Source organism: Haliaeetus leucocephalus, unplaced genomic scaffold (genome assembly GCF_000737465.1).
Source record: "Haliaeetus leucocephalus isolate CR32 unplaced genomic scaffold, Haliaeetus_leucocephalus-4.0 Scaffold130, whole genome shotgun sequence".
NCBI lineage: Eukaryota > Metazoa > Chordata > Aves > Accipitriformes > Accipitridae > Haliaeetus > Haliaeetus leucocephalus.
In genome coordinates this window covers 2,650,601-2,668,196 of record NW_010972566.1, presented here as the reverse complement: position 1 = coordinate 2,668,196, position 17,596 = coordinate 2,650,601, and the positions used below count along the sequence as shown (strand labels likewise).

Here is a 17,596-nt window from a genome sequence, read left to right as displayed (position 1 = left end):
ACAGAATCACAAAAATCTTTTAGTGAAGAGGTAAGACTGTCAACATGCTCCCACTCCCCCCAAAAAACTGTGAAAAGTGTTATTCACATTTAGTGTAAAGGTTCAATAATGATTAGGTTTAAAAAGCATTATGCTAACAAATTTCATTTCAAAGACAGATGTCACAACCAATTTCATGTAGTTAATTGGTAATAAACTACCAGCAACTAAATTGTAATGGCCTTCCAATTCTCAAAGAGACCATAGTTACCTGGTCTAAAAGATCTTCAACTTTTTTTTGCCATCCATCCCTTGCTGCATTTTTTTCACGTTCTTTCAGCTGCAACAGCTGAGTCATGGCTGCCTTCTTATCTTCTTCATGCTGCAGCCTCAGTTCTTCACGAAGCTTATTACATTCCTGTCTAAAAGCAAAGGTCAAATAACTAAAATGCAGTTGACCTTGTGCAAGAAGCAAAAAATAATTAAAAGCTCAGTAATAACTGGAAAAGCTTAGATAATAACAGAAACCTTTGCTTTACATTTCATTTGCTATTGCATTTGCATGTGATACATACTTCATTTCTTATTAAAGAATAAAAGAGAAAAATTAATACTTGCCGAAGATTTTCTGTCCATTTTATTTCCAAGTCGCGAGCCATTCTGTCAACTTTGAACTTTTCCTCTTCTCTCATGGCAGCAATCATTGCCTCGTGCTGTTGTCTCTCCTGATCTAGTTCTCCCTGCAAACACAAACTTCACAATAGAGACTGATCAGCAGCAAAAAAGTATTTCAAACCTTAAACAAGTGTATTTATAATAAAAATGTCAGTTACAATTGGCTCATAAAACTTGAGCTATAACTTTCAGTGTGTAATTCCTAATTATGCACAATTAATGCCTATACATCTGCTGATACTTCTTACTTGTGGAACAGAATTTTGCATTCCTATAAAAAGCTATAAAAAGCAATTTTCCACTAAGTCATTCTGGAAGTAATCTTTTCAAATACTGTTACATTGAATCACAGAATAATTTATGTTGGAAAGAACCTCAAAAGGTCATCAAGTCCTGTTCACTGCAGGACTAACTTCAGAATTAGAGCAGGTTGCTTAGGTTCTTGTCAAGCATGTTTTTGTCAATCCATGTTTTGGATTTTATTTTTTTTCTTTTAAAGCAGCAGATATTCAGTATTTGAATTTCAAAGCTTGAGCTACCTGGATTTGATACAAAGTTCATGTATCTTCTTTCTGTTTCTTGACTGGACAAACCTGCTAGAAACAGGGTTTTACAGTCTGAACACAGAAAAAGAACTTTAAAATTCCTATCAATTTCTGTTCAAATTTCACCATACTAAGTAGTATTAGGTACCACCTAGAAATCATACCTACAGGAATGTTTTTCAACAGTGCTTGCTTCATTCATGAGAGGGAAACATGGCTGTCTAAATTTAATTAAGACTTTTAAAGTGAGAATTTTTTAAAATATATAAATGAAAAAATCCTGCAGAAATCTGTTAAGATAAACATCATTGCCAGTAACCTGCTATGTATGAATATTTAAATGTTATAATAGGTGAACAGAGAAGAATGCAGTAGTTCATAAGGACACTTAGAGAAATTATAAAAAATACAGAGGAAGCTGTATACTGTAACAGGGTCCACATCTAATGACCATAGCTGAAAGAAATCAAAAAAACAAACCAAAACAAAACAAAAACCAAACCCCAATATCCTATTTCAGGCTGTTTTCATTAAGAAAATAGCATCAACATGAAAACAGATTCAGGGAAAAATTTTTCTTAATATTTGCTGCTCTAGTTCAAATATTGCTGTGATCTTGTAAATGTACATTGTTTACTGAGGAAAGAAAAAGGAAAGGTTATACTTTGTATTAAAGTCAATGAGCTATTAAGAGATAACTGACAGGTCCAGTTCCATCTAAGCCAACTAAAATGGCAATATATTTGTGCTTAGACAAGTTAATTGCTTCAATTGTATAAAGTGATCACATTTTCTGGATGATAATCTGCCATCTTTCAAGATATCATAGCATATATCTTTAAACTATTCTCAAGCATCTTCTGAAATTCTAAATTTGAGCCTGAAATGAAGATTGTGCCATTATTTGAGCAAAACATAGTATGCATGCATAAAAAAAAAGATTTAAAAGGTTTCAATGAATTCTAGAGCTAGTAAGCTCTGGATCTTGTTTTGCACCAAGACATGAAACTGTCTGGAATAGCACTGGTGTAACACATATCCCTTTTACATTCTCATGAAATCCTGTTAAGCCTCTGAAAAAATCCAACCCTGGATATATTTTGTACGGACATACTTTGGCAGCTACAATTTGTATTAACCACAGGAAGATGTGGTTACAGCAATACCCATTAAATACTAAAAGTGTTCTGAAAACAATACAAAAAAACCCCAAACCACCACCCCAAAATGAACCAACCAACAAAAACCCAAAAAACAAAAAACAAACCCAACCAAACCAACCCATCCTAGTTTTCCAGTTTTTTTTCTCTCTGCTTGAAATAAAAAGAGAAATCTCTCTTTTAACAAAGCCATATAAAGCTCCTTCAATAATGTATACACTATAATACCTCTTGCCATTTTAAAAACAAGACCAAAATCACCATGACTGTACTTTGCACAATTTATTCTCCAACGTTATGGTTACCTCAACGCTATACAATGAATCTGTGGTCTCTCGCAGTCTTGCTCTAGTTAATTCTAGTTCTTTCTGGAGTATTTCCTGAGCTTCCTGAAGACTGGAGATATGTCCTTCTGCAGTACCAAGGCCCTGTTCACTTTTTCGTACTAGGTCTTGCAGACGACACACCTATGACAAAAAAAAAGTTGTTGTAATTTCCATAATTATTACTAATGGCAGCCAAGTCATCCTGGTTTCATTTTCTTCCAGTGTTTTCTAATTCCCACCTAGACAAATTCTTATTTGCACAGCTGTTCTCCTTTATTATCACTTAATGTTTCTGCATTAAAAAACAAATTCCTGTAATATTATAAAATCAAACAAAGATTCAATTAAAGGATTTTTACAAGTAAAAAAATATCCAAGCTATGTTTGAAGCATTTTGCAAGGAAAGAGGTTACATAAAGTTCTGAAATGACCTGTAACTTTACTGTGAGAAAGCATGTTTCATGCAAATTAAAATAATGAGAACCACTATTTCAAAATATATAAACTCTAATCTAATGGATAAATTAACTTGTGCTAGGGTATATGCTTCTCTGTTTTCAGATTGCTATCTGTCCGTAAATTAGCCTGTTTAAACCCCAGTCTAATATCATTCCTACATGAAAAACAGCCCCTGAAACTGTACTGATAGCCTCGAAGCGCACCACTGTCTATGTATCTGGTAGTAGCACGCCACTTGCATGAGATGTGAACAGCAGTCCTGTAGATCTAAAGGATATGGAAACATTATGCAAGAATGCCACTGATAGGGCTTAGGTCTGTTCTACTGACAGCTGGAGGCTGTTTAAAGTGATCCTTAGTAATATCATCGGAAATCCTTTGCGTGGAGATGGCCAGTCCTTTGACTGCACTGTCAATTGACACAAACAAACTGTCTTTCTAAAAGGTCTCATCCTGAGATACATGTGAGAAAATTAGTATCTTGACTTAACCAGAACTCTAAAAAAAAAAATCTCTGGCAAGTATTTAAGATTACACTGTTCTTAAATAGCTTGGTACTAGGAGCATCCTTTAGCTATGATAATTGCTACCAAAAAGTCTGTCAAAAAGAAAAGAGGATGGCATAGATTCAAAACCAGCTTTCTCAGCAGGGAAGCTAGAACTAAGCTAACATCGACAGAATATAATAAATATATGCCTACTGTTAAATTAAGTCTGTAACTTAAAAACAAAAAAAGAAGTAGCACTAGAAACGTAAGGGCTAAGTTAAAGATGTGCCAGACATTTCACAGGGAAGTTTCTTCCAGGTCAGTGAAGACATTGAGGAACTGTTGTCAGTTGTCAATAGAGATCTAGGAGTAAGCTGTGGCTGCAAGTGAAGCACTTGTCTTGTGCTTAAGATAAACATAGTAATAAAATAAAACATATTGCCTCTGTACTACATGGAGTAGATTTACAGACCACCCCAAATTTATTGCCTGTATGCTTTTTCTCATCCTCTCAATATGCAAAATCCACTACTACACTTATGCTGGCATAAGAATGTATACAAGATCAATTACTGAACAGCAGCTGTCCCTAATTCCCTATTTTAGTTTATGTTAGAGTAATCTATTCCTTAGCTTTTCTTAATTCAGTGTGCTGATAAATTTTCGAAGCCTGAACTCTATAGTAGTTAGATAATGAAAATTCATTCTTAAAACATTCGAAATTATTTCCTTCAGAGAAGGAGCAAGTTGATTACTCACAAACCCAAGAGAAGTTGATAAAGAGTAACTAAATTAAAACCTACAGTGTTGAATGACAATAGAACGACAATAGCGCTCTCCTCCGATCTAATCCAGCAATAAGGAAAGTTAACATACAACAGAGAACTTAAAGCTAAAAAGAAATAACAAAACTTTCTGTAATTTTGAAAGGAAGAATAAACCCATGTATGGTTTTCTTAACATATATAATAAAACCATCATATTTCATCAATTTGAATGTAGGTAAGCATACTGTTAAGGGAGCAAGAGCAGTTCCAGCTTCAATTTGCACCTTCTCCAAGGTCTGAAGTACCAGCAAAGGCACTCACAACTACCAGAAGGAAGTACAGTCTCCTCTTTAACAGGTACTTACGACTGATTGATCAGCAGTGCTGCTGAGCTCTAAAGATGGTAGGTTCAGCTCTGCTGGTAGTATATATTATCTGGTGTGTATATATCTATGGTAGGTACTACTCCAAAAGTATATAGTAATATATATTTTCAGAATATACATTCTGAAAATAGGATTTAATACATTAACATGTATAGTAATATAGTAATGCACTGAAATATTAATAATATATCAATACATAATATTTTAACATACAAGAATATGTAATATTATAATAATAACTTTAATATTACAATAATAATTTAATATATACTTCCAGAAGGGCAAACTTTCCCACTTATTAAAAACAAGCAGTTTCATTCTAAAGTGAGTTCAACTTTCATACAAGTTGCAAGCCACTAGAATCAGACAAACACCTGCCACCTCCAGAACTTGTATGGTATAGAAAATGGTATGAAGAGTACTGCTGCAAAAAAGTACTTGAATTCATGCTTAAGTCTGTCAAAACACACACTGAAATAATACCTATGGCCTCTTGAAACAAGGCAAAAGTTCCAGACAAAAATGGATTGATGGTTTTGAGATCAGTAGAATATATTTCTAGTTTAAAAATATTATATTATGAAAAGGTGGAGATTTCAAGCTCAAAAAATTAAAAGTGTATTGAGATATGATACACTTAACATTGATTGCGTATATCAAAACATTGCAAATAACTTGGGTCTTACTAGAAGTAAGTATTTCATGTCATTTTTTGATGGAAATACATGAAGATCATCTGCAAGTCGGGAAGCTGACAATTTACAATATGTTAATTGTAACCAAATATGAGTTTAAATACAGTTAATTTTCCCTCTGTCTCCTGACATATTTTGTGTAGAGGTCTGCATACCTAATGAGAAGATAAGCAGAGTTAAAACAAGAAAGGCTGTTTACATCAACTGCTTTGTATCTCAATCTCTTTTGCTGATTTTTGTTAATTTTGTAAAGGACAATAAAACCAGCGCTCAAAATCAGTCAAGTAACTTACCATGTTTGAAGAATACTCCACTTTAACCATAAATAAGGCACTAAACAGACTGAACAGTGTAGTCCTAGCTCTGTACTAGACTCTAAGCACAAGATCATTATTGATGAAATGTGGTCTAGTGCACAGGACTGTTAGCTGATACAATTAAGTTAACCCTTGCCTCCTGATTGGCAGAAGTCAGTTTTGTTGTCAGCTCTTCCTTGAGGTTTTCCAGCTGCTGTCGGAGCTGATTCTTATCGTCCTCCAAATGCAGTTTCTCCTTCTCAAACTGCTGCTCCAACTCCTTCAGAAATAAGAAGGATGGAAGAAATACTAAATACCTGCCATACAGTCATCGCAAAGTACAGGTATACCACATGAAAATTATTCCTCCTGGCATAAATATTGAAGAATTGTCCTTTCCTTAAAGTGTTAAAACATGAACATTTATTTCCTTTTACAATGGATGTCTTAATTTTTCAGTTAATTTTCTAATCTAACATCCTTGATGAATCACAAAATAAAGACAAACAGGACTTTCCTCTCAGTTACTAGTTTCAGTTTGCACTTAATTATCAAAATCATTAAAACTATATCTACTTTCACAGTTTTTCAATCTGAGCTGACAGAATGAAGAAGTTTTCACTTTTTATAAAATTAAACTGATAATATGCTTATCCTTCAGCCTTCACCCATCTATCTCCTACACATAATCCTCACAGAAAATAGTAAATCTTAAAATCCAGACTGAGCTTTGGGAATTTTTTCAGGCTGTTACAATAAACGAGAAAAAGCCCCACACCATATCTATAAAATTTATGTAGAACCAGAAGAAATCAACGACTAGCCTTCAAGTTCAACTATATGGAGAGAATCAAGTAACACCTCTGTTTTCATTCAATCTCTGTGGAGTAATAGCCAAATTCTGAAAATAACTCTGTTGGATGAATTATGTCTCTCTTACATGAGCCTATGTTGTATACGCATTTGTTAGAAACTTTTTTCTTTTTTTAAGGAAATATTCGGAATATATTTTCAGAAGAACAATTTCTGTCACAAAATACTTAACATGAAACATGTTAAAATTAAGACCTTTATTATATATGTCATATTATATATTTCATATATTTTGTTATATATATTTATATATAATATATTATATGACAAAGCCTGCCTGAAGAAGATTAAGGTTGCCAAGTAAGGTGCTCCAGAGCCAGATAATACAAGACTTCAAGGTTTTCTATGCAGATAGAGAGGCTCCTTTATTAACTCCCTCCTAGGGGTTCAGCTGCAACGCAAGGCTTAGCACCGATTCAGTGCCTCTGTGTAGCCCTCAGCTCAGATTTCTGAGAAATCAATAACATTTCAGAAACAGCTATGAAAATACATAGACCAGAGCCATGCATGAAACAAAAAGTACAACTGCAGGCATTGGTAAGACTGCGGAGACAAGGAGAGTTAAGCGCTCAGGAATTCAAGAGGAAAAAGACTGTCATGAAAAAGTGTAAAACCAGGCAGCTGGAAGACAGCGACTTGGTGTCATCCAGCTCATTCCCAGAAGCAACAGGGGCCAACCCATCCTCATCCAAAAACAGACTCCTCAAGTGTTTTGCTGGGGGTGGTAAGCACATTAAGCTTAGCAGCTTCTAAGTTCTAGCACTCCATTAGGGTGTGCAGTAGGCAATAAATAATTTGTGTATGAACTGCTTGCTCAATCTCTTTGTTCACGGTAGCAGTTGGACAAAGTGACAAAACAGAGGGTTACACTTTCAATAATACACTGCTATACAACATAACTCAACAAGTGCATGTTTTCTTCACTGGGCCCAGATCAACGACCATGTGGGACAAATGATGCTTGCTAAGTGAGACTTGCTCAATTCTTCTTGTTCGCACTATGAAATCTGCCGGCTGCAAAATTTCACTAGTGCTATTCACACCCTATTCTGATAACTGAGTAATTAGTTCTTTTATGATACTTGTCAGTACAGCTGTGCAGTACTGCAAAATTATTAGCAGCTCTATTTTCATAATCCTCCTATGAACTGATGCCATTTTTACAGCTCATTTTATAGATGGAAGAATTGAAGCAGAGAGATATTTTTAAGCCATTTCTTGAGTCCTATTCTCATTCTTTAGAATTCTCTTCTGTTCCATTTTTTCCAAAGATTTCCAAACCCCAGATGCCCTTCCCAGTCTTCCAGTCCTAATAAATCCTCATGTCCTCTACCCCAAGGCTCCTTTTACCATGTTTCTTCCTCATAATAAATTCAACTCTTCTCCACATTTGAGACTGACTGATTCTTCCTTGAATTACTCAAACAACACAACATGTGCTTAGCGAGACAGGTTTGACAGAGGAGACAGTATACCAATTAAGATTTACTGACATCTTGACCCTGACATATTTTCATAGCTAATTTTCCCTTGCTAAAATCAAGTTTCAGATTTCTCACATTTATAGAGCTGTTCCCTATTTTAACTAATGATTTAAGAACATTTTATGATATCCTTTGTTTTATTCTTGACATTATTTTAATAACAACAAAACGAACCATAGATCTTACTGAAGTAGAAGAAAAATTTTCCCCCAAACCCTTAAGAGACATTGTTTTAATAACAGGCATATTTGAAGTTACAAAGAAAGTAAACCTGAAAGATCAGATGCATGTATGTCTCGGAGAACTACTTCCATTACTAGCAGACATGAAAAAAAAAAAATCTTCGGGTTTATTCAAATTAGAACTAAGCAGCAACACACTAGTAAAATAATTTACTAAAAAAAAAAAAAAAGTCTTAAGCTGCACATCATTAACTACAACTGTGTTTCTTGGTATATTTCCTGTGAACACACCAGAAGAGCATAACAGAGCCTTAAATTAAACGGTATTTAGCCTGGTTTACTGTATAAGACAAAATTTGTGTATAATGTAAATACAATCAGATTAGGAAATAATAATCCAAAATTGGTCCTCTCATTTATCCCAACAAAGAAAAGGCCAATTTTGTGAAACAAAGCCTTTCAGTTTCAGGATTCCAGTCAAAGGTAAATGAATAGTCAATACACAGTTAGCATAACTTTATGATGTAAGTTAGGAACAGCTATTGTTATCTTCTGAGTATACATATAGTCAAGTACTAATCTTTTTGTACTTCTGGACTGTTTATGAAAATTTTAAATAAATATTAGAGTAACATAATCTTTCATCTCCTTCAGAAGAAGTGATCTTGAGTGATATACTAACCTTTCTGAATATGGGTCACAACACCTGGAAAAACACACATACTGTACTCAAAAAGATAGTTGTATTGAGTTGAGAATTTCTCTTCTCTATGCAGACAAGTGACAGTACAAATGCTCTTTTTTGGGGGAAAGATAGATGTTATTTTAATAAAGGTTGAGTAGTTTCTTCAGAGAGGCACAGCTGATCTGCAGGTAACTCCAAATAAAACTTGCCATACAACAAACCCATGCAGCACAAGGTTCAAACCATAACACTTGCTTTTTGTAATATGTTTGATTATTAAGAAAGCACAAACGTACCATCTGCAGTTTTTTCTTATCCTTATTAGCATTGCTGTGCGCAGCCTCAATTGCAGTATGGTGTTTCCACGCCAATTCTTCTAAGGTCTTGGAATGAGCCTCCTTTAACTGTGCAGCCTCTCCTTCCAATCTTGCTTGCAATTTTACCAGCTCCTTCTCATAATATTCACGTTGTGTCTCCCTTGCTTCATTTACTTTCTAAAAGAGACAGAGGAAAAAAAAAGATATTTCTATTAAGTGGTAAAATCTGAACAGTAGAAGGAAAAAAAAATACAAAAACATTACTGATGACATAAACCTACAAAAATTAACTTCCATACAAAAGAAACTGAGCAAACAAAAAGCACTCACAAAATAATTCAATAACCAAAAAGGTAGTTTCAATATATCCATGCAAAGAAATATAGCCACATTAAAATCTATTTTTTTGCTCTCTTTAATCTGGGGAAACAGCAATCAGGTATCAAGCCTATAGAAAATTTCAGTTCAGTATTTTCAGAAGTGTTCAGCACATTTTCAGAGAATGGCTTTTTTTAATTGTTCTTTAACCATTTCACCTTTCTCCTTAATGAGACACTTTAGATACTAGGCTACACACAAGGTCATAAATTAAATGAAATTGTTAGAAGATGTCCAAGGCAGTCTGACTTCCCTCTACTCTCACTTTACACTCTACATTAGTCATTGTATGTTGCTACACAAGATATACTTGGAACATACTACTACTGGTCCTGGTCCAGTCATATCAAACAAAAATGAAAACATTTTTTTCCCTGAGAATTCCAAGTATTTTGTTTTTATTCAACTAAAGCCAATAAACTGTTTAACCTTCTCTAAGGCCAGAATTTGCTGCCTTTGTCGCTCATCCAGACTTTGTGTTTTGCTTTGTAGTAAGTTTCTTTCCTCTTCCAGTTGGGATAGTTTTTCCTTTAATCTAGACTTTTCTGATTCCAAATCTCTGATTGTAACTTCTTGAGTCATTTGAGTAGCTTGAAGCATTCCAATGTGACCTAAAAACAAAACAGCTTTTTAAAACCTCACAGCATTAGTCTCACATAATTGAAGTACACATTCATACTTCAGTGATTTCTAGAAGTGCAACTCTAGAGGAATTTTTCATATGGATCTCCATTATCTTCACTGCAATGCTTACCCTCCCCTCCACTTCTCCCTTTTTTAGTTTTCTTGTCAAATGTCCAACAACAGTAGAGTGCTTTGTGCTGGGGCTCCTTTAGTTTCACATTTCCTGGTTCAGAGTTGCATACTGACTCCAAGAGAGAGCAGAGGTAGGCAACAGTATGAACACAGACAGTCTATCTTGAAGAATTTAGCCCACCTAAACCCACACATTTTTACCCCACGATAAGCTACACAACAGAAAGCAGAACATTGAAGTCTAATGGTAAAGATGTTACTGTTTTATCAAACTCATAATTTAACCAGCTTGTTAGGTAGAGCAGCTAAAGCTATGTTAAACTTCTGGAATTGCACTTTGTTTATTATGCTATAGGGGTATGACTAAAAGATGTAACAGAACTAATTCTCTCTACAGTAAAGTATGATCCAAATACTTACAGGTTAGAAGCTTGCTTTTAATTTCTTTGTTAAAAAAAAAAAAATCTACAAAGCTAGACAGTGTAATCATTTGTCCTTCACATCACAGTGGAAAAAGATTTATGACTTCAGAAGTTTTTGCCCTTGTTCTTCTGAATTTATATCCATATTATTGAAAATACTACTAGTAGGTAACTGACTAAAGCAGTGAAACTCCTGTTATTCTGGGAAAGGTGTAGGAGGGAGTAGCAGGCTATTTTGAAAAGAGGATGCTCCTAGGTTTGTTCAGTTGAACAACTGAGAGGATGCTCCTAAATTTGTTCAACTGAATCAGAGGGGATATTCTCCCATTACTTTAACTTCTTTCTAGAGCATCATAGAGTCATACCTAAGCTGACATTCCATGTTGGAATGGATTCTTTTGATAGAAACACCCCATTCTCCCTTTCATAAATTGCATGACCTAGACATGTTTGAAATATGCCTTTTAAAAATTAGCATATAATAAAATGAAGTGGTAACTAAAGAGATTTTCAAGAATTATACAGAGATCCTTAACAGTTTCACATAAAGAAAGCATCCAGATAAGAAACTGTATTATTTACATGGAATAAATTTATTATTTTTGTAGTCACAAGTTCTAGGAGAGACTTCCCCCCCCCCCCATTTTATCGTATCCTTCAAAAATAACAGATTAGTTGAGTTTTAATAACAGAGCATTGCTTTTAAATTTAAATTACTAAGAAATAGCTAAGCAAGTGGACTGTGTGTCACTGTTTCTCACAAGACAAAACCACTGAGACTCTAGATTCACTTCCATCTGAGGTTAAAGCAAGACATGAGCCACAAAGGAAACTGTTTTAGCCTTTGTTGCCTGTGGACACTGATGTGAAGAACGGTGGGATACATAACAGAATTTGGCCATGAAAAATGCTTCAAAATTAGTAGTATTTTTATAAACAATGCACATCTCTAATTGTACTAAGCCCTGAAGAATTCTAAGAGTCATTTTGGCATTTTTGTTTGATAATACTAAAAACTGAAGAGAAAAACTTAAGATAACAGGTACACTTAACTTCTGTAACATTTCAAAAACTACCTTGTTTCAAAAGTTCAGCTGTTTAAGAAATGTATTTGCAAACCCAGATTTTAGAATGTAACAAGAAGAATAACTGTTCAAGAATTTCAAGTTTGTCAGGAAGTATTATGCACGTGCATATTTTATTGTAAGCACACAGACACACTGATCTAGAGCGTTTGTCCTAGCAATACCAACACACAGTAGAGGTTTCCCATTCCTCATATTCTACACATAAGGTATGAAAAGCAGCAGTTTCCTTTCAAATTTGGAATCCTAGGATAAATGGGAAGAATAATATATTAATTTCCCATAATAGACTTAATACAGTATTCTCAAACTGCAATACAAGTAAGTATTTTGTATGGTAATTAAGTATAAGAATTTAGTTTCTTTGGGGCAGGATTTTTGACTTCCAAGTGGAGCTGAAATTCAAAGGAGATGGCAGTGGGCTAGCGTCAGAAACCCTTTCCAAACAGGCTGGTAATCAATTTTATCACACTGTAATTGCGTGGTGGCATGACTGTAAACAGGGCTCCTGGTTCTTGTTGCACAGTGAAAAAAAACCAGCCTGGATATTCCAGTTTCCACTAAATCTGGGGCTGGCTGCTGAACCCTACCCATGCTTCTACCTAGGGAAACAAACAGCAACGGTCAAGGAGTATACAGGAACAGGCTTCTTTTCCCAAGCCTCAGGTCATGAATTTTTCCGAGTGCCTCAAACGTAACTTTTTGAAGGGTCAGATTCCCATTTGAGATGCTCTTAGCAGGAAGCCCATTCCTTTTAGCTATTTATATGCAGTAGGACCTTGCAGTCTTGGGTCCCTGCTGGCCTTTATCTTGTCTGAACATATAGCCTAGACTGTTCCTAGCCTTTACCTTAGCTAGCTCATCTATGCCACTTGTCCTAGGTGCGAAGCATTCCTAGGGAACACACACTCAGTCCATCTGTAGGAACTGCTTAATTACTTAAAGGACAGAAATAAAGCCTTGATATAGGCCACAAACCGAGTTTGAGGGCTATGCCACATGTAGCCATCTGTAATAGTAAACTATTATAGTAAATATGGTATTATATATAGTATATAGTATAAACAGTAAACTATTACAGTATTAGCAAGTTAACACTGTGAAGTATTTTCTGGCCCGAAGGCTGACTGGCACAGTCTGGCAACATCCCAGCCTTCAAAACAAGGTGATCTTATCCAAACTGACTTTTGGGAAGGGCCCCCGGGCTTGTGCTAACTTGTATGGAAAATAATCAGGTATTTCTACGACTGGCCTAGTTGAACAAGGCCAAAGATAAGCCAAGGGCTTATTTCTAGCCTACAGTCCTACCTATGGTATAGTCAACCAAGTTCAAGTACTTGGGCTCATGCCCATGCCCCACCACTAAGCAGTTTGCTAGAGAGACAATGCCAGCGATTTAAAACCCGCATGTGTACAGCCAAGTCTTAAACCATTTTCTATGACTTTCCATATGCCAACGAGCACAGAGAAATCGAGAAAACAACTACGAAGAAAACCCTAACAGATTTATTAATTGATAAGCTGCAAGTCTTCTAACAGCAGGTGTAAAGCAAAGTACTGCAGTCTCAGCAAAAGGACAAGGCAATTGAAAACTATGGAGAAACAGGAAGCATGTCTCAGTGACTGTGTGGAGAACAGACAGACAGGTACATGGCAGAAGCATTCTGTGCAAGTGCAGTTAAGGCAAGAAATTCCAAGGCCTGGAAGATACGTACACACTATAAGTAGCAGCACATTTGGACAAATAAGTACACAAAAAAGAGTCTTAAGTACAATGCATACAATATCAAAACAGTTAAAAAAACCCAAAGCTTGTCAGAAATTTCTATGGACAGCATTGAACAGTCTTTAGGCACTCTAAACCTGCACAAAGTTAACAGAAAAAGGAAAGGCTAGAATAAATGAATGAAGTTCATTTCCAGATCATACATACTGGCTTTGAGAACAAGATCAGTGGCCTGTTGCTGTAAGCGCTCTCTAGCAGCTGCTAGCTCACTTTCCACTTCTTTGTGTTTGCTTAACAATGACATCTCCTCCTCCTTCACATCATCTAGCTGTTTTTGAAGAACCTAGAGGAAGCACAGTATAATGCCTGTTATCATTGTATACTATCATGTTTAAATTTAAATGAGTATTAGGTTAAAATGTACAGAAAAGACCTTTCAGTAAACAAGTTTCATTCATACACATGCTGAAATCTTGTAATATTACCATCATATTCATTTAGTATTATGTGTTTTTCCAAACATATTACTGAAGCACTGCAAGAAACTTGATATACGGCATGACAAGGATACAAAAGAGAAATGTGACAATACTCAAAAAGGCATATGAAAAATAAGAACAGTAACATGATCCACAGAATTTGCGGGCCAATTTGAGAAACCTGGTTTCTGGTATCTCAGGGTTCTTCAAATTGAAGAATATGTTATATGTTCACAGCAGTTTTCAATGTCCTTAATTGCAACTGCAAGTGTTTATTACTGACACAAATAAAGCTGCACATGGATATACATAAAATGAGAGCTAAGCAATTAGTTAAATCAAACTTCTAATATGTTTTAAGTCTGATGTACAGATTCACGAGAGCAGCTCTGGGGTAGTGTGATGATGGTGTGCTCCCAGCCATGCAGGAGGGAAAAGGGAATCTTGTTCTGTTTTAAAAATAAACTAGAAGGCTCCTTGGGAAACCAGAAGAAAGTATTCTGAATTCAACATCTGATAAAGGTAGCAGTTATCCTTCACTATACCCTGTAGCCTTTACACAAGAAGGCAGGATAGTCCAAAAGATGGGCTGGAATTAGATCGTAAATGGGAAAAGGTCATGGCCCATCTCAGCTCTACACAAAGATGCTTCCAAAATTACTACGGCCATCACATTTCAGGTACTTCTGGCTTTGAAACTTGAGAGTAAGTACAACTGCATAAGACAAGATACTTAAGCTTACCCACAGAGATTACTGTTCTCGAGGCCCAAGCACAGCTACCAAAACGCAAGCAGAATTTCACAGAATATTTTCCTTCAAGCCCAGCATACTCAGTCTTATTTTTTTTCCGAACAAAAAATCCAGTCTGATTTTTCTCCAAACAAAAAAATTCAGTCTTTGTATTTCTGGGATGTCTTGTCCTTATTTAAGGACAAGAAACTTCAGTATCTAAATAACACTGTGTTGGGGTTTAACTGTGATGGGCAACTAAGCCCCAGACAGCTGCTCACTCACTCTCCCACAGCGAATCAAAAGAATAAAAGTGGGAAAACTCATGGGTTGAGATAAAGACAGCTTAATAGGTAAAGCAAAAGCCATGCATGCAAGCAAAGCAAAACAAGGAATTCATTCACCACTTCCCATGGGGAGGCAGGTGTTCAGCCATCTCCAGGACAGCAGGGCTCCAGCACGTGTAACAGTGACTTGGGAAGCCAAACGCCAGCACCCCAAACATCCCCCTGCCTCCTCCTTCTTCCCCCAGCTTTATATTACAGAGCATGATGTCCCATGGTCTGGGATATTCCTTGGTCAGTTGGGGTCAGCTGTCCCAGCTGTGTCCCCTCCCAACTCCTTGTGCCCCCCCAGCCTCCTCGCTGGTGGGGTGGGGTGAGGAACAGAACAGCCCTTGGCTCTGGGTAAGCCCTGCTCAGCAGGAACCAAAACATCCCTGTGTTATCAACACTGTTTTCAGCACAAATCCAAAACACAGCCCCATACCAGCTACTGTGAAGAAAATTAACTCTATCCCAGCCAAAAGCAGTACACACTGAAAACATGTACAGTACTTCAGTTACTGCTTGTGAAAACATCATTGAAGATATTGTTATAAAAAAAAGTTAAAACGTTCACAAATTTGTCTTTTTTTTCTTGCCTCCCACAAACCTAGTTTTCTTAACACTCAACACCCTCAGGCAAGATAGTCACTAATGACCTCTACAAGCAAGACTGCACTAAATACACAATATTCATTGTATTTAGCGTCAGTTGTATGACATTCCTGTCAAATACATTTCTGCAAGAAACTGTACAGTCTAGATAAGGGGTTGTACAACTTTTCTAGCAAGTATTCAAGTTCGTCACCATAACATCTCAAACGGTACCAGTCATCAACATCCTCCTTCCCTGTCTGAATCTTTTTTTTGGGAGGGAGGGATGAGTTTGTGCGAAGACCTCATCCAAAGATATTGCTTAGCTTCCCCTCACCCCTCTCCTCTTTGGAGAGAGGAGAACAGGGTTTGGTTTGGGTTTTTGTCTGTTCTTTAAGTGGCAACAGTTTTGAGTAGTCTATTGAGTACCCTACGCTTGGGTACTACAACTAGAACAATCAAGTTCTGTTCATGAACAACTGAAAGGAAGGAGACCAAGACTTTCGCCTGGGTAGGGGCTTCTAGATTCTCCTCGAATATAAAGTAGTACTAATTCAGTCCGGGAAAATTAAACACAAAATAAATTTTTAAATATACATAAATTAAAAAAAATTAGAAGTAGAAGATAATCAAGTACAAGTGACAGAAAATTAAGTTTACGTGTTCCAGTCACCTCAACCTATCAGCCTCATGGAAAGACAGCCTAAATAGGGAAAGAAAATTCACAGTCTTGGGAACAACATATCATCGATCTTACCTGAACATTGTTTTCTGCTGTACCAAGAGCCACCTGAAGTTTTTGGCATTTTTCCCGTAGACTGGCAGCTTCATCCTGGACCATTTGCAATTCAATTTTAAGCTTTCCCAGATTCTTCCGTAAAATACTTTCCTGGTTTTGAAATTCTTTCCTTAGCTCCACTTCTTTTTCCTTGCAAGCATGCAGACTTTCTGCTGTAAAAAGCTGAGATCTTTTCAAAGAATCAAGTTCATGTTCATAGAAGGACTGTGCTTTGCTGAGTTTGCCTTCATAGTCCTCAATGAGTTTTTTTCTTTCCAGCCTTAACTCTTCAACTTTACTGTTCAAGTCTTCCAGCTCAAGTCTATGCAATTCCTCTAGCTTTTCTTGCCCCTTACTTAAAGTAGCATTCTGACTCTGTTGAGTCTTCAGAAGTTCTTGAATCTCAAGCCTGTGGGCAGCTCTCAAATCTTCCAGAGCTGTACGCTTGTCCTTCTCATATTGCACTTGCAACTGTATGAAACTTCGTAGCCTTTCCTCAAATTTCTTTCTGATCTCTTCTACTTCTCTTGACATGGTCACTACACGTTGGACATGCTGAGCTTCTGCACAAAGCTGCATATCTTCCACTCTATCCTTATAGGCTTCAAATTCTGTCAAGGCCTGATGTTTCATCTTTTTATGATCTTCCAGTGACTCTTCTAAAACTTGGATCTTTCTCTTGAGATCCATTTCTTCTGCAACTTTACTTTTATACTGCAAGATCTTCTCTCTGGTCTCTGCAAGAATTTGTTGAATTTCTTCTTCATGAGCATCCTTAAGGGCTTGGATAGCAGCTTCATGTTCATCATTTTTAGTGTTCAAAGCATATATTACCTACAAAAATGAAATAATATTGTATTACAGAAAAGGCATTTGAGTTACCTGTTAAATCATAAGAAAAATCACCTAGGTACTCTGAAAGTTACTTTGACAATCTGGCAGGCTTTCATGATACAAATAAGACACCAAATGTTCTTGTGAATGTGACTACATAAACGCTGTATTAG

General features: G+C 36.2%; 1 protein-coding gene across 3 annotated transcripts in view; it reads right to left on the bottom strand.

Annotated features, from left to right (window-relative positions):
- Positions 1-17,237, bottom strand: part of FAM184A (family with sequence similarity 184, member A) — a 48,497-nt gene extending 31,260 nt beyond the window's left edge. For 2 of the 3 annotated variants that reach the window (XM_010585850.1, XM_010585851.1), the window contains exons 1-8: positions 16,569-17,222; positions 13,892-14,027; positions 10,125-10,306; positions 9,297-9,494; positions 5,934-6,056; positions 2,665-2,826; positions 594-719; positions 251-397 (exon numbers count right to left, since the gene is read on the bottom strand). In XM_010585850.1, the coding sequence (XP_010584152.1) occupies positions 251-397; positions 594-719; positions 2,665-2,826; positions 5,934-6,056; positions 9,297-9,494; positions 10,125-10,306; positions 13,892-14,027; positions 16,569-17,222 (1,728 nt within the window). Of the gene's footprint in view, positions 1-250; positions 398-593; positions 720-2,664; positions 2,827-5,933; positions 6,057-9,296; positions 9,495-10,124; positions 10,307-13,891; positions 14,028-16,568 lie in introns of all 3 variants that reach the window. The other variant, XM_010585849.1, reaches the window with a different exon arrangement.
- Between the last annotated feature and the right edge of the window lie 359 nt (positions 17,238-17,596).